The sequence below is a fragment of the Triticum aestivum genome, chromosome 7B, assembly GCF_018294505.1.
Source record: "Triticum aestivum cultivar Chinese Spring chromosome 7B, IWGSC CS RefSeq v2.1, whole genome shotgun sequence".
Classification (NCBI taxonomy): Eukaryota; Viridiplantae; Streptophyta; class Magnoliopsida; order Poales; family Poaceae; genus Triticum; species Triticum aestivum.
In genome coordinates this window covers 728,142,304-728,159,452 of record NC_057813.1, presented here as the reverse complement: position 1 = coordinate 728,159,452, position 17,149 = coordinate 728,142,304, and the positions used below count along the sequence as shown (strand labels likewise).

The following is a 17,149-nucleotide window of genomic DNA, read 5'->3' as shown; positions in this document are numbered from 1 at the left end:
GCACGAGACACCTGGTGACTTCGTCAATGTAAGATGATATGTCAGCTCAATCTCTTGAAGGTGCTCATATGGGTATGGCATGCGCGTGTGTTCATAAGTATGAGTATATGCACATATAATTTGAACACCTACGTCCATACTGTGTTCTAAAAAAAACTCAAACGGTTCCGGTAGTAGCTAGTTGCAAGCTTAGTTGCCCTTCAAAAAAAACTGAGACATATTATTTTTCCTGAAACAATACATTTCTCCCTAAAATATACTTCTATTAACAAAGATAACTTTTTAAAATTTTGGGTTGTGCTGCATGTCCCTGATAATTAATTTTTTGTTTGTCACCACATTTGCACATTTCGATGGAAAAGAAATCCAATCTTCAAATTCAACAATGTGAATCTTCCATAAGGCATCAGTCTGTAAGAACATCTAACCAAAGTTTCGTTCATACAACGTTTATTTATTTTGATCAGGTCATCAATTTTTTTATTTTGGTGAAAGTTGCCGTCTGAGCATCTTCATGTCTCCAGTCGGGACGGGACATATATAATTTACATAACTCCAGAACAAACCATAAGAGACGGATCAAGCACCTACACTACACAGGTCTCCCAGCGACCATAACTAGAACTGAAGCTTCCTCCACCACTCTTCTGGGCATACTCCGCAATGGCTCCGCGCGCGCAAGCGTCCCACGTCCTTGCGATTTCTCGCAGCGACATGGGCTCGTCTAGGCCCCGCAGCAATACGCCAAACTTCGACTTCGCTTTGCTCGACAGGTCGTCCGAGTTTCTGATGCACAACACAGTTAGTTCAATTTCACCTAAACAAACTTTGGTAACTAATGAATGAGCAGAGTGGCTACGGACCTTTGTTCGTCCAGAAACTTGTCGAGGAGCACCGGGGAGCATTTAGGGTAGCCAGCAGGGACAAGCAACCTCAACGGCATAATCGGACTCTGCCACATTCCAACAAGACGAAATAAGCAGATGTCCACAACATAGTGTGCGCGTGCTTTCTTTCGAAAACTTACCGTCTGTGCAGACGCCAACATGGACTTCAAGCTCGGACTAACAGCCACAGCAGTATATGTGCATTTGATGACTGTCCCTTCAGAAGTGGCAGCGAGTGACTCATCATCATCCTCACATACACGGAGCTCCGTGTCTATGAGCCCTTGGTTTATCTCCTCAATCTCCTCCAAGAGAGCATGATTTACCTGCACAAAGATGGATCAAATGCCAGTGCAAATGCAAGGTAGCCAACAATTAACAACATCTGAGTCAATGGAACTAGTACATTCCCTTCCATGGAAAGGGTAAATAAATAAATAAATAGCCACTACTTGAAGTATAACTACTGGTTAGAATAATCTTCTCTTCATTTCTCAACAGATTATCTTAACATACCTCAGTTTTTCGCCGCTTGGCACGCGAGGTTGCGGTTGACTGTAGATCAGGGGTATCTACACCAAATGTTTGCTTGAAGCTATCGTCGACACTTCCAGCTGATGACACGTTGAGAGGCATGGCACTTATATCACGCTTCATTTTCTTTGATGCACCACTTCCATCATTTGTTATGAAATTCCTGGCTTGTAGCCGGCACTTTGTCATAGCAACTAAATCTTCACCAACAGCAGTTCTCGAACCATTACCGGGTGCTGACCCAGCAATCCTGTCCATCATGCTGACAACAGATCGAATGTCGCTAACTGCAGCATTAAGAGACTCGCGCTGTGTTGTTCGCAACTGCATGTGACATGACATTGAACATAAAATAGGCAAACAAATACTCATTGAACATAAAATAGACATAACCAGAAGACCATGTATGAACTAATTTAAAGCATTAAACTGAATCATGTAAATGGCTTCTTATATACTACCACAACAGCAGGACAGACTGCCAGACAACAAATCTGGATTCTCTAATAATGAAACCAGTTGAATTCTTTGTTACACGTGCTTTCAAATATTAGGATAGCAAGAATGGACATGCATAGGCAGCATTGCTATCATCTGAAATACTAATTGACCAAAGTGAAGTGTATTTTTCGTGTTACACATGCTTTAGAACCTTCAGATGGTAAGGACGAAAATGATTATGCACCATTCTTATCATGTGAACTAATTAATTGAAGTGGACCAGAAAAGAGCATGATATATCTAACTACTATAATCAAATTCCCATTCTTGGCCATCATTTTTTTATGCCAGTATGCTTCAGAACAGTCTGGCTAAATTTGAAAATAGTCAAGTTCTACAATACATTCAGAACAACACTGATTAAGAACAAAAAATTACAGACAGTAAACATAAAATGGCAAGACACTTACTGCTTTAAGTAAGCGGTCCATAGGCCTTTCTGCTGCATTTGATTTGGTTGGAACTTGAGTTGGCATGTTAGCCTGACTTCCATCCCCACTTGTAAATTCTGCTAGTAAGGGTGATGCTGATATCCCTGGTGTATTCACAGCAATCGATTGTGTCTGGGGCGCTAGGGAGGTTTGCTGATGTCCAGTCTGCCCAGTATTAGTAAGTGATGATATATTGGAGTGTTGTTTGTCTGAATCCACTGGTATAGGAGAGGGGGCGACAGATGGGGATGGCGATGGAACATATGGTGAGTTTGCTGAATTCAATGGTGTCCCAGTCTTGACTTGAGATGGCAACAGGTTGTGCTGATCAACCTGAGGAGAATGGTGTGAAATTTGTGGAGATGATGCTTGGAGGTTTTGTGGTGACGAAATTGGGAAAGGAACACCCTGTTTCAACTGCTGATTGTAGTAGTTACTGCGTTGGCCCAAGTGCTGTTGATAAATTCCAGATTTCACTGCAGTTCCTTGTCTAGCCTTTGACTCGTTAACATCATTTCCAGCATGAAGCTGTGGAACCTGCATCTGCACTTGCTGCTGTTTCTGTAATTGTTGCTGTATTGGGAACTGCTGTTGAAGCATTTGTTGCTTTTGCTGGTACTGCTGAAACATCTGACGCTTCATTTGCTGACTCTGCATCATATGATGATCCTGCTGTTGCTGCTTCAGCTGCTGTAATGAACTTGCATTTGCTTGCATGGAGTTACCATTAGGTTGCATCGTGCTCATTGAGTTATGAGATAGCATGCTACTACTTGTCTGCAGTTGTGTATTCATTGTTCCCTGCATCGGCCCAGCGTTGCCCTGTTGTAATGCGCCACTCGCTGAACCATGCTGCAAAGAATTCAAATTGCCTCCTTGAGCAGCCTCCAAGTTAGAGACAGCCTGATGCTGCATGTTTGCACCATTTTGCTGTGTGGGGGCACTGAAGTTTGTTGTTGGAGGCACAGGGACATGCTGAATACCAGCTACACCAGAGGACTGTAATCCAGTGCTCATACTTGACAAACTTGCTTGAGGATTAGTATGACTATCATGCTGCTGCAAATTCTGGGAAGTCTGTTGCTGCTGTAAAATGCTAGAATTAGGAGCTTGTCCTGCAGGTGGCTGGAACTGTTGCTGTATTTGTGGCTGCACTGGCTTCCTTCTTTGCGAATTTAAGATGCTGATAATCTGTTTCTCGTATTGAGGAACTTTGTCCCTCATAGCAGGTTGGATAGTACTCTTGCTAATTTGCAGCAGTTGTAATATACGGTCCAACATAGTTTTAAAGTTCTTCATTCTATCATACTGCTCAGATGGCTTTTGAGGTGGTATAATGCTGTCAACATGCTGTAGCTTCATAGATATCTTATTTGACAAATCACTGAGTTCTGCAAAGTATTGGTCCTTCAAGTTCTTAATCTGTCAATAACAAAGACCACATACATATAAACTTGGTGCAAAAGCTATATAGAGATGAAAAAAGAACAGCTAATAGACCATTGTTTGTCATTAAGTCAGCAAATATGGCACTGGCAAGATATTTCAAGTAGCTTTCGAAGTATACAAATCTAAAACAAAATAAGAAACTATGGTGCCCATTAAATAAAATCATTTAATAAAGATTGCTAACTGCCTTGAGGCTTTGCTACATCTAGATACTCTGTATGGTTGTATGCTCCATACTCCACATTCACACAGAATACGGTATATATATACATATAATATATACTCCCTTCGTCCCAAAATAAGTGTCACTTACTAACTTTGTACTAAATCAGTGACACTTATTTTGGGATGGATGGAATATCTTATAAGAAGAATGCCAGAATGTAGTGCATCTACACACTAGACTATTGTGCTGTATGAATTTGTTGGAACACAGACCAAAAGTAAAAGGCCCCAACATCCAACGGCGTGCTCAAGCTCTTTGTTCTAGGGGGGCGCTCTCTATGAATTTTAGGATGTTCCAAAAAGGGAGTTGCTAAAAAGGATTATATCCGTGTCATGTCTTACCATTTGATAGATCTCCTCTTGCCAATCACCTGCACCTGCAAGGCCTGTTTGAGTGGTAGAGTCCGCAGATGCTGCATAAAAAGCAAGGTTGTCAAAGAGTACTAGGATACAATGAACAAGCCACCAAATAACAAGCTAAAAGCACATTGTAGGATGGAATGCAGGGGCAATTGGGGAACTTTTGAACCAAATCAAACAATCACAGAAGATCCATATGGCCAGCTTAGTCATCATGAATATTGCACAGTAGCATTTCCAGAAAAAAATCAACAAATAAGAAAACCCAATGTGGTGAACAAAAGTAACAGAAGATCAACATGGTCAGTTTAGTCAACATGATGATTAGAGGGTACTTGATCACAAAACATCACAATTAGAGAGCTTGGATACACTTCTTATCTGGTAAGGCAAGATGATTATTCTTTTTCTGTCACAGAATATATTAAATCGAAGCTCCATTAGATACACCACTAAGATATAGGTAATGCATATGATACAACACAAGATACAATGCACTGGAGTGCCCTTATGCTTCAATAAGGGTTAGGATACAAGAATCCAGGTTGTAGTCTAATAAAGACATTGTATTATCTATTATGGTCCACAATGTAACTGTTGGCAAGATAAGTACGGGCATGGAGGGTCTTGATGGGCAACACACATTTTCCCCTAAACTTTTCTATGTATGTATTATGAGTCCAGATCGATTAGTTAGTTTAGACTGCGCAAGGAAAGTAAGGCCACAATAGGAAGATAAACATAAGAACACGGAGACAAAGAAGAGGGAAAACAATAAGAGCATACGATGGATCTACAATGAAAGTATATGTGAAAACTTACTACTAGAGGAAACTTCTTGAAGGCCCCTCTGTGCCTGAATAAATTGCTTTTGTTGACCCATGTTATTTTGTTGCAAGAGCATGCCTCCTGAAGTTTGAAGTCTTTGCTGCATGGAGGGTTGCTGCTGCATCCCTAATTGCTGTTGTAGTTGATTAGGCTGGGACTGGAACTGCGACATAAGATGTTGCTGCGATTGCTGAAGTTGGTTGTGTTGGGACTGAGGTTGCATCAAACCCATTGGTGGTTGTTGAGCATGCTGTTGTTGCTGCGTTTGCTGAGCTTTCATTTGTAGCATATGCATCCGCTGCTGCTGTTGATTTTGTTGCTGCTGCTGTAAACTTGACATGTTTGTCTGAGAGCCCAATTGTTGTGGCTGATGCAGAGGCATAGACTGCTGGTTCAACATCTGCTGCTGTGTTTGCTGCACATTCAAAAGATTATTTGACTGAGCTGGCAGCCTCTGTTGCTGCTGCATCTCCACAGCACCATTCTGTTGACCAATTAGCTGATTTCGTTCTAAATTTGGTTGTTGTCCCATCAACTGTTGCTGCTGCTGCTGCTGCTGCTGCTGTAAAGGAATATTGGGCTGCTGACGCTGCAGAGAAGGCTGTTGATGCATGGACGGCTGTGCTTGTTGCTGCTGCCTCCCAACAGATTGCTGAGGTTGCTGGAGTAATGATGGCACAGATTGTTGTACAGAATTCAATTGATTTTGTTGAATACCACTCTGAGTAACTGACTGCCTGGACATTGGCTGTGTCTGTGGAACGGTAGACTGCACAGGGTGAAGGCCAGATGACATCTGCATCATGGATTGCTGTGTAGATTGCATCTGTGTTGGCTGCAACAAAGATTGCTGCTGCTGAATATGCGGTTGCATGAGTGAATTCTGCTGCAATTTCTGCTTCATCAGCATTTGCTGCTGCTGATAAATTAATTGCTGTGATTGTTGCTGTTGCTGCCTTCCTGCCATTTGCCTCTGTGCAGCATAAATATCTTGTGAAGTACCTTGCGCCAAGCCATTATTCATTGTGTTCTGTGGCATGACAGACACATTCTGCATCGTTGATGTTTGGTTGACACCTGGCAAGTTCTGTCCAATATTAGTGAGTGAAGAAGCTTGTACAGATGTAGTATTTGGTTGCCTGGCCTGTTGCTGAGACATCAAGGGAATTGCTGATGGCTGTGCTTGATTACTGCCTTCTGAAGGAAGTCCAGGGGCTGTTTCAGAAAATGTACCATACGTTATGAAAATATCTTGTGAACAAATACTTCTTGCGGAACAACAGGCACACTAAAGCAATTAAAGGGCAGGCAACGTGATTTGCTTTAGAGAGGATGCAAATAAGTGTTGGCATATCTTTTCATTAAGACGAGAGTCAATGTAAGTACAGCTGAGAGCTGACCAACTGATTTAACAGCTACTGCCTCCATCCGGGTTTATTAGGCCCCTTCGTATTTCGGGCTAGACTTTGACCATCTATAGACTAGTAAAATATAAAGTATATGCTATAAAATTTATACTGTTGAATTTGCTTTTGAAAGAACTTTCCGACAATATAATTTTTGTGACATATAGTTTACATTTTCTTAGTTAATTTATAGGTGAAATTTTAGCCCAAAATAAGAGGGGGCCTAATAAACCCGGACGGAGGGAGTAACGGTTAGTTCTTTTAGGCAAGCTGAGAAGAAGATCGCGTCTGAGCAGTTGCATAAGTTCACTTGCCAACCTTCTTCTCTGAAGCCAGTTGTTTTTAACCTCGAATGATGAATCCATTCATTTTTACCCCTTGGTCCTATCACATGTGGTATTCTGCTTACTCAGAAGGTACATGGTAGACTTATGGCATCACTATATACCTCAGCAACTTAACTAAAAAAGGTTATCCTTGAAATTAAAAAAAAGAAATTAAAACATATATTTTGGTAAAATCTTAATTATTTTGAAAATTCAGAAGGATTCAATAGTCAAATGATGACATTGTTGCTAAGTTGTTTAATAGACAGTCCAGATAAACTTTTTTGAGTTCCCTAAAAAATATATAAACGTTTTTTCAAATATTCAGCCTGAAAAAAAGTTTCCCTAAATTCCCTTTAAACCCATTATTATTTTATCCTAATGTTCTCAATTTTTTATATTTTCTTTCTTCAATTGCTGCTTTGGTGTGCAAGATGATGCCACATCAGCATCTCCAACAGCTCCCCTTTTCCATCCCCATTCTCTATATCAAGGGAGTTGGGCCAAAAATACAGCTCCAACAGCCCCTCTCCCAATACCCTCCCCTATAGTGGGCTGCAATAAACTGCTCCTTTCCCACCCGAGCTGCGACACCCTGATCCACAGTGGCGATGCCATCTCAGCCGCGAGCCATCGGACCCTGGCGCCCCTCTCCTTCCTCCTCCGACAACCCTCGCCTGAACACCGCCCCCGCCCCGTGCACCCTCAGCCGGCCAGGAGCACGGCTAAGCACGTGTCCCGTCCCCGCCGGCGTCGTGCGGGAGAATGGAGGCGGCATGCCGGGTGGCAGCGAACAACCGAGGGTGACAATGGCCATGCCACCACCAGCCTCCTTCACTGCGACCCCGCCGATGTTCTTCATTAGTTTTTGACTATACACCCGAAATGTATATTTTTTATTTTTTATTTTTCATTTTTATTTCTCTTGTTTTTGCTATATGAATAAAATTCAATGCAAAGTTTGAGAATATGAATCATGGTGTCGATCCAATGCTCATTAGTTTTATGTTTGCGTATATGTAGTGAGCAATCATATCTCAACGTGATGAACGAGTCAGTCGGCATAGATAGCATTTCACTGTCGACTCAGCTTGAGGTTGATGAAGCTCCCATTGGGGTTGCCCCACCAAACTCCGAGCTTGTCGACGACCACCAACAAATTCCCATTGGAGGAGCTGGATTTGTGTTGAAGACGGCAGTCAAAGAGATAATAGCAATAAAGAAAGAGTTGGAGGCAAAGAAAAAACAAGAGGAAGCAAGGTTGTTGGAGGTCAAGGCCACGTAGGAGCACAAGGTGACATGTGAGGAGCGCAAGGAAGCAATTGAAGAAGAGAAGTTGAGGGTCCTTGGAGAGGAAGTGAATGCAAAGATGGAGAAGAATACAAGATCATGTTCATGAACACCACTAGGCTTGATCCAAACCAAATCAAGTACCTTGAGTTGATGAAAGCACAAATTCTAGCATCAAAGATGAGAGGGGATGCGAGTGGGAGTGCAAATGGGAGCGAGTGATGCTCTATGTTCAATTTTCATGTTTATGTGAATCGTATGTTGCACTTTGATTTTGAATTTGTCTTTGAATTTTGAACTTGGGAAGTGTGGATTTGAAATGATGCGACTTGTTGAAAACTGAAACATAATGTTTCAAATTATGGTGCTGTGGTATTTAAGTATTCATAGTGTTCGCACAAGTATGTAGAGACATAGAGACAGAATATTAGGGGAGATTTATTGGTGATCTGCGAAAGCATCCATCCCCAATAACCTGAAGCTGTTGTTGGGGATCCATTGGTAGTTCACAGTTACACACAACCAGTTTCAAAAGTTCAAGGTTGAAAAGTTAACTTTTGCAATAGCTCAACTTAAAAAATAAACCTTTTCAATACTACTGCTGACACGTGCATCATTATTAAAACCGACCAGACCACTAGTTTAACCAGAATAAACGAGAACCAAGCCCTGTTCCAATCTAGTTCACGGTGAAGGCTGTTCCCCCTGTTCCAATCTTGATCACGGTTACGGCTGTTTAGCCGAGCAACCTGATGTGAACCAGGGAAAACCCGGTTGAACAAACCAAACAAGCACGGGACCAGGGGTTAATAAAATATTCTGTATGTGCAAAGAATCGGACTGTCAGCAAGGCCGACTACCTCAGTCGAATAACTAACTAGGCAGTTCGTTTGTTTTCTTCATACTTAACATTCTTTCTACCATACTAAAAAACTGCGCAATACTATTTTATTTGAACCAACACAGTGGGCCGCCGAACCGGCGGTCTGACCACTGAACCAAGGCACTTACCGTGTCGCTCTGCGTTCAATAAATGCACACATGACACAAGCTAGATGTGAAATTCTTATAAATTATGCTGGAGAGGGGAGGGTGATTTAATGCAATGAAGCACATAATCTCAGCACTTGATGGAATAAAATATTGACAATCAAGCAAAGATGACAAATTGTGCAACACTCAGTTTATTGTATATGACACCTTACTGGAGTTATTTTGATTTGGAATCACTTGAGCACTTCCAGCAGCCTGTTGTGTCTTCGTCTCCATAGAGAGCATTTTCAGAGAGATCTTCCGCAAATAATCAGACTGAGTAATAGAAAAGAAAATGATGTAAAGTTCTATACCAAATCAGTAATAGTGGCTTGCAATCAACAGTTCTGATGCAAGCAGTTTAGCATGGTAGTGAAGGTGTTTCAGCTCTTAACAATTGAATTCAATAAATGACATCTAAGCAGCAAAACACATCGCCTCAAATAAGTGATATGAACAGTAAATCCAAATGAAGATAGTGACACTGTACAGCAACTTTATCAATTAAACAAATATTCACTATAACTGAGTTAGGAAATATGATGAAGAGTTGTAGATTGCTCCAACGTTTGTAACAAATAAGCCAGATGAACAGAAATTCGAAATGGAAATGGTGATGTGGTACGCCCCAACCAAATAAATACAATTGGTTTTGTTTTACCAGACTGGAGTAGATGCAACTCGGATGAAGCCCGTTCAAATGGAGGGAAAGAGGGAGTAAGGTCTTGTTTAATTTTTAGTCCGAGAAAAATGATTCTATACCACTGTGAATCCCATGGTCTTGGGTAGTACTATCCTTCCAACATAAGATACTTTTATTTCATCTATAACAAATTCAGATGCATGGAAATGTGGCATAGAAACATGAATTGGAAGAGCAACTAACTGCAGACGCTGAAGGTACAGTACGAGATTCAACATGTGAAAATGATAACCAAGATTAGAATTAGCGTTTTGGCCTATCATTGATGTAACATATAACATTAAAAAATAAGCCGCCCCCTCCCCAGCTTTTCCCATAAGCCGCCTCTCTTGTTCATTGGGGCTTCTAAACTAGTTATGAAATAGCTAATTTAGAAGTCCCAACAAACTTAGAGGACGGATTATTTTTTAAGCTAGGGAGAGGCAGCTTAATTTTTAAGCTGCCCAAAAGAACCTGCCCTAACTTACATTATGTATGTATATACTAAATGTGAAAAATAACTTGGATGTCCAACAAATGGTTCCCGGCAGCACATAATTTTTTTTTCTCAAGCATGAGAAAAATCAGGATATATTCCCAAGAGTAGGTGAAGAAAACTTTAGCACTTTGAGAACAAAAAATTCACCCAGGGTGGAACTGCTAAAGGTACTCAAACATGATATAATTAAAAATCTTCTACAACAATTGGAGACAGTTCTGCTGTATTATTACTATACCATAAACTATGTTTGAATAGAAGAAAACCTCATAACTAATGTGCGCTCTGCTCCGAGAAGTAGCGAAGACAGGTAAAAAAAATTACCTGATTGGTTGCTGCAGTGTAGATCTTCTCTTCGAACCGCACGGCGATCTTTTGAAGTTCATTCACCCCGTCTGGCGCAGAAGCCGGCAGATGCTTCTTCAGAGTTTCCGTTCTGCACGCATAACGCAAGATTTGAATAAATTCAGGGGGACGCATTGCTTTCCAGCAGTTGTGCGCAATAAAACGCGTTGCGTCTGAGATGTAAAATGGAAGCATACGAGGAACTCTAGTTGAGGAACAAAACTGCGTCCCGGAACAGCACTGACAGAATGGTTTGCCCTAGCTACACGTGATGAAACAAACGCTATGATGTTCTGTGTCATACAAAGTCGCACCTCCTGGCCAATAAACTTGTGTTAAATCGGTTATTAGATATAATTCTAATCTGGTTGCTGAAGTAATTTGGCTGGATGGATTCGTAGCAGTTGCGCTACAGGTTGATTAGTGAATCCCCCGAGCGGGGAATTTCGACTAATCGAGAACAGAGGGGCGCATAAACTGGGCGCTCTGTGCGTAGATCGAGGGCGAATCTGCCGTTACCGCTGGCTAGATCGAGGCTCTATCAGATCGACCGACGACAAAATTGACGGATGAAGGATCGAATCGGCAGGATTGGAGGGAGGGGGGGAGCGAACCCAATCGGATCAGATCGATTTGGGGTCCCTGCTTACATACATCTTGCTGACGATCCGGGCGCGGGCGTCGGGCTGGAGCCCGGCGCGCCAGTCGCCCCCGGCGGGGGGCGGCGGCGCGCCCGGGTCAACGCCCCCGACCCCGGCAGCGGGATCCGAGCCCTGGGTGGGGCGCCAGTTGGCGTCCATGGCCCCGGATCGGCGGGCGGCGTGCGCTGCTGGCCTAGGGCTCGAGGGGGTGGATGGAGGTGGGGATGGAGGTGGGGATGGGTTGTGGAGGCGGAGGCGGTGCCGCTGGTTGGGTTCGTATATACAGTGCGGACCGGACGGCGGCGACGAGGTGGTCAAGCCTGGCCGCCGCGGTCCACGATAATATAATCCACCGACCTGATTATATTAATAAATAATCGGAAATACGACCCCGATAGCGCGTTTCAGTTTCGGTTCCCAGGCCGGGCCGCGTTGAGCAGTGGTCGGGTATTTCCTGCGAGTTGCTGCGCCAGTCCATTTTTTTAATAAAATCTTTATATCATATATATATTTCCTCCGTTTTTAAATATAAGTCTTCGTAGAGATTTCACTATAAACTACATACGGATGTATATAGATGCATTTTAAGTGTGGATTCATTCGTTTTGCTCCGTATGTAGTCTACCTGGTGGGATATCTACAAAGACTTACATTTAGGAGCGGAGGGAGTATTTACTAATTGAAGGCATCATTTATTTTTCTTAAAAACTATTATGACCGCCACACTTGTTCGATAAAATCGTAGAAATTTGTTAAGATGCTTGAAGAACGAAACATGCAATCCCAGTAAATACACGGGAAGATATGTTTTAGTACAATGATATGGCTATGACTCTACACCCTCCGTCCTTAAAAGAGTGTATTTTCAACTTTGTTGGAGGGTCAAGATATCTTAAAATTTGATCGAGTTTGTGCAAAAATATTTATCAATGCTTGTGGAACGAAATAGGTATATGCCAAAAATATATTTTTATCATGAATCTAATGCTATTAATTTGATGGCGTAAATGTTGGTCTATTATTGTATAAATACGGTCAAACATAAAAAAGTTTTAGTTTTCAAAAAAGTTAAAAGTACACACTTTCAAAGACGAATGGGGTAGATGGCTTGTCATGAGAATTTGTGAATAGCATTGTCCACTTTTTGGCAGTCTGGCCCCGAAAATGAGCCAACTTCCCGAATGAAAATACATGAGACTTATTCTAGTACTTACACGGATATTCGATTAGAGGACTCCAACGTTTTCTTCATCTCTCCGTCGGTTCAACATGCAGCAACACCTCTTTGTTTGCAGTCACTTATTGTTCTTGTGTTCTGACCACCTGAAACAATGTTGATAGTAAGGTGGGGCTTGATTCTCTGGCTAAGCCATCACTGCGGCCAAGGTGCTTGGTCCATCTCGATCTTGCTCGATCGGAACAGTCTCTTGCCCATTCGGGTTAGTGTTGGGAAGGACTAGAGCAGTCTCTGGTGAAACATACGTACATGGCAGTAGGACTTTGTCTAGGAGTTGGTTGGTTGGCTTCAGTATCACGAGCTTCATCAGTACTCGGATCATGTGTTGCTGCCGGAACATTAGCAGTCTCCTTTTTGCGGTAGTGGGAGTTGTGGTTGAAATGGTCGATATAGTTGACTAGAGGGGGGGGTGAATAGGCAACTAACAATTTTTAGCTTTTCTTTATCAGATTAAACTTTGCATCAAAGTAAGTTGTCTAGATATGCAACTAAGTGGACAACCTATACGATGCAACAAACACAACCACACAAGCAAACAATGAATAAAACACAAGTAAGTTTGCACAAGTAAAGGGATGAGATAACCAAGAGTGGAGCCGGTGGAGACGAGGATGTGTTACCGAAGTTCCTTCCTTTTAAAGGGAAGTACGTCTCCGTTAGAGCGGTGTGGAGGCACAATGCTCCCCAAGAAGCCACTAGGGCCACCGTATTCTTCTCACGCCCTCACACAATGCGAGATGTTGTGATTCCACTATTGGTGCCCTTGAAGGCGGCAACCAAACCTTTACAAACAAGGTTGGGGCAATCTCCATAACTTAATTGGAGGCTCACAACACCACCAGAAGCTTCACCATAATGGACATGGCTTCACGGTGACCTCAACTATCTAGGGTGCTCAAACACCCAAGAGTAACAAGATCCGCTAGAGATTAGTGGGGGAATCAAATTTCTCTTGGTGGAAGTGTAGATCGGGGCCTTCTCAACCAATCCCAAGCAAATTAACAAGTTTGATTGGCTAGGGAGAGAGATCGGGTGAAAATGGAGTTTGAAGCAACAATAGAGTTTAGGGTTGGAAGAGGTGAGTCTTCTTGGGGAAGAAGACCCCCTTTTATAGTGGGGGGACATTTCCAACCGTTACCCACCTCTCAGCCCGTGACCCACGAAACTACCGCACCACAGGCGCGGTACTACCGCACGGGCCTGCGGTACTACCGCGGCGGACCGTGATACTACCGTTGGCACAGCGGAGACCGGACCTAGCAAACAGGAGCACTAATAGGGCGCGGTAGATCCGCAGAAGCGGTACTACCGTGACCTCATACGGTACTTCCGCAAGACAGTCGCAGGTTAGGTCTGATAGGCACAGATGTAAAAAATTACATCCGTGACTACCTCCTCTTGAGAAATTGTCGTGCAAAAATCCGACACGGAACTACCGCGACCATGGGTGTGGTACTACCGTGAAAGGTGCGGATGTAAAAAATTACATCCGCCCTTACCTCCGCACTTGCTGTTGTACCTGGCCTGGCGTCACGGTACTACCGCGCCGCAGCACGGTACTACCGCGGGTAGCGCGGATGTAAAAAATTACATCTGTGCATACCACCGCTTGGGCAGCGGTGCCAGACCAGAGCTCGCGGTACTACCGCTCCGGGGAGCGGTACTACCGTGGGAGCCCACGGTAGTACCATGCAGGAGCCCGGTACTACCGCTGGCTCCTGCGATAGTACCGCTCAGAGGAGCAGTACTACCGCTAGCCTGAGAAGAGCAAGGCGGAGACCTTCAAATCGCAGAGACAAGGTGAGACGGAGGAACACTGCAAGGAGCTCAAGGAAAGGCGGTGCAAAAGGGAATGTGTACGTGAGATTCCACCCAAACCTTTCCAAAGCGGACCCCCACTTAATAGTACGGCTCTCCTACGACTCAACTCCACCGAACCAAACCGAACCGTAGACAAACGCCGTCTTCAATAATCTTCGAGGGGCATGAAATCGTCTTGTGTTTAGTCGTGATGAATCTGAAAAACTCAATACACACGATTAGTCCGCAAAGGCATTGTCATCAATCACCAAAACTACTTAAAAGTGCCCTTACAGTCTCCCCCTTTTTGGTGGATTGATGACAATACGGGATTTGCACAAAGGAGATGAATATAGCACAAGCAAACCCCACATCTCTAAAATATAGATGAGCTCCCCCTAGATTCGTGATAGAGAGTAAAGTGCTTTGGACTGCACGGCACGAATACTAGGATCACCACTCCCCCTATATTTTAGAAACAAAGCATATCTTGCAAAGGTAAGACTGACACTAAGCAAGATAGAAGATATGAGCATAACATGAATAGCATGATAAAGCACAAGCTCAATAAGATAATAAGGATGATAGAGTGCATATGTCTTAAACCATATGATAAACTTAGTCTCACACGCACAACCAAAACAAAGCAAGCAAGTTCAATGAAGGAAAGCAAAGCGAACGACGAAACACACGACATGCACGCAAATCCTACACTCTCTCCCCCTTTGGCATCGAGACACCAAAAAGGCAGAGAGGACACCTACAACAAAGGTGGTAGCTCAGGCGGAAAAGGACTCCTCGTCTTCAGACTCTGCAGCAGGAATGGACTCCTCCTCTGAATCGGTCCACTTGTAGCCCTGCTTCTCCATCCAGGCAGTCTCTGGGGTGATGTGCTTCTCAGAACCGCTGGCCACATCCTCCCCGCAAGCCCTCAAGATCCTGATGTCGCGACGGCGACTCTCCTTCTGAGCAACATGGGCCTTGTACTGACCCTGAACCTGCAAGTAGAACAGCCTCTTCATCTTGTTGTTCAGCTTCTTTGCCCAGGAGGGCTCATCAGAGGGAGGCGAGAAGGCATAACGGTCAGCAGCAGCTTCTTCCCCCCCAAGATCCTCCTCATCCACAACCTGCCTAGCAGCCTCAGCAGAAGTGGTGGTGTTAGCCCAATGTGGCTTGATGCGGAGCCTAACGGACTCTTGACGAATCCACCCTGGAGCTTCAAACTCATCCTGGGGAAACAGCCTCTCCCATGTCGTGGATATCAAGTGGAACAGGTAAGGCCCGTAGATGGGGACCTTACGGTTGAACACGGCGAACTGAAGCTCACACCACATGATATGTGAGACATCAAGTGGTTGAGTCTGAGCCTTACGGGCCTCCTCGCAGATAAGCATCATGTCAACGAGGTAAGCATGTACCTGGCCCATTTCCCCAATGCGTGGGAAGAGGGTGTTCCGAAAGAGCCGATGCATGATGCCAAGGAAGGGATTAAGCACCCACGCAGTCTTCTTGTTGGGAAGAGTCTTCGGAACAAGGAATGGCATGAGCTTGTTCTTGTTGGCAGAGTCAGAGTTGGCATGAGGGCGAACTCCAACTGGCGTGTCGAGCCCTTCATCTGGAACATTAAGCAACTCCATGAACTCCTTCCAAGTAGCAGACAGACGGCGACCATTTGTCATCCAAGTCATGGTCCTTGCATCATCAGTGCCGAAATGGACGGAAGCAAAGAACTGAGCGATGATCTCTGGATCAAAATCCTTGTGGAAGGTGAGCAAGTGCTCAATGGCAAACTGCTCGACTAGATCCAAGGCCTCTCCAAAGTACTCACGGTGCTTGTCCTGCCTCATATGATGCATGTCAATATAGTGAACTTCAACATAGTGATTCTGCTTGGCCTTGATCACATCCATGTAAATCAGATTCTGCTGCTTGTTCCAGAAGAGTTCATTGCCTCGCGAGCTAGCCCGGGGATTCACATAGGGATTGAGCTTCCTTCGAATGACAAACTCGGCCTGGGGCATCACATCCATGCCCATGACGGGCTCCTTCTGTTTGTTGGCGGTAGTCTTGGTCCTGCATTGGGGAGCAGAAGAGGACCCCTCTAGAACATCATTTGGGTTGCGCAGATGCTTGGACCCTGTGTCTCGGCTGGGATTCGAGCGACGAGCAAAACCGGAGCCACCACCTAGACACAAAGACAGAAAGACACGCACGGGAACAAAACGGATCAAAACCAAACCGAGAGAGACATAAAACATGCAAGTTGGACGAAACAAATGAGCGCGGGATGAATCTACGGTAGTACCGGGCAGCATTGCGGAAGTAATAAATTACATCTGCTCCAGCCGCGGTAGTACCATGCTGGGATAGCACGGTAGTACCGCGCTTGGGGCGGAAGTAATTTTTTATTTCCGGACGCTAAGCGGTAGTACCGCACCGAGGTGCGGAAGTACCGCTGAGCACCAGATCCAGGTGAGGCTGCGGTAGTACCGCTCCAGGAGGAGCGGTAGTACCGCACGGTTTGAAAACCACCACAAAGGACGCGGATCTGGATCTGGAACCTCCGCACGACAACTTCGGTACTACCGTTGATCAAACTGAACTAATTTGACTATCCAAAGAGCATGGGACTACACTGCCACTCTACAACGAATCCCACTTGCACATATTTAGCCA

General features: G+C 44.1%; 1 protein-coding gene across 1 annotated transcript; it reads right to left on the bottom strand.

Moving 5' to 3' along the window:
* Positions 1–438: 438 nt before the first annotated feature.
* LOC123157172 (mediator of RNA polymerase II transcription subunit 15a) lies at positions 439–11,747 on the bottom strand. The gene is made up of 10 exons (XM_044575420.1): positions 11,450–11,747; positions 10,775–10,886; positions 9,443–9,545; positions 5,210–6,430; positions 4,370–4,440; positions 2,333–3,775; positions 1,404–1,745; positions 1,028–1,213; positions 864–952; positions 439–786 (listed from the first exon to the last, which is right to left on the bottom strand). Exons 1-10 carry the CDS (start codon positions 11,593–11,595, stop codon positions 588–590), a joined length of 3,912 nt encoding a protein of 1,303 aa, XP_044431355.1. The 5' UTR covers positions 11,596–11,747; the 3' UTR covers positions 439–587.
* Between the last annotated feature and the right edge of the window lie 5,402 nt (positions 11,748–17,149).

What these genes read in the sequence shown, in the direction of transcription:
- LOC123157172 (XM_044575420.1), bottom strand. Translation starts at nt 11,595, where the DNA reads ATGGACGCCAACTGGCGCCCCACCCAGGGCTCGGATCCCGCTGCCGGG. An exon ending in ACACTGCAGCAACCAATCAG is followed by an intron (nt 9,546 to 10,774) that starts GTAATTTTTTTT and finishes TCTATTACTCAG; the next exon opens with TCTGATTATTTGCGGAAGAT. An exon ending in TCCAAATCAAAATAACTCCA is followed by an intron (nt 6,431 to 9,442) that starts GTAAGGTGTCAT and finishes TTTCTGAAACAG; the next exon opens with CCCCTGGACTTCCTTCAGAA.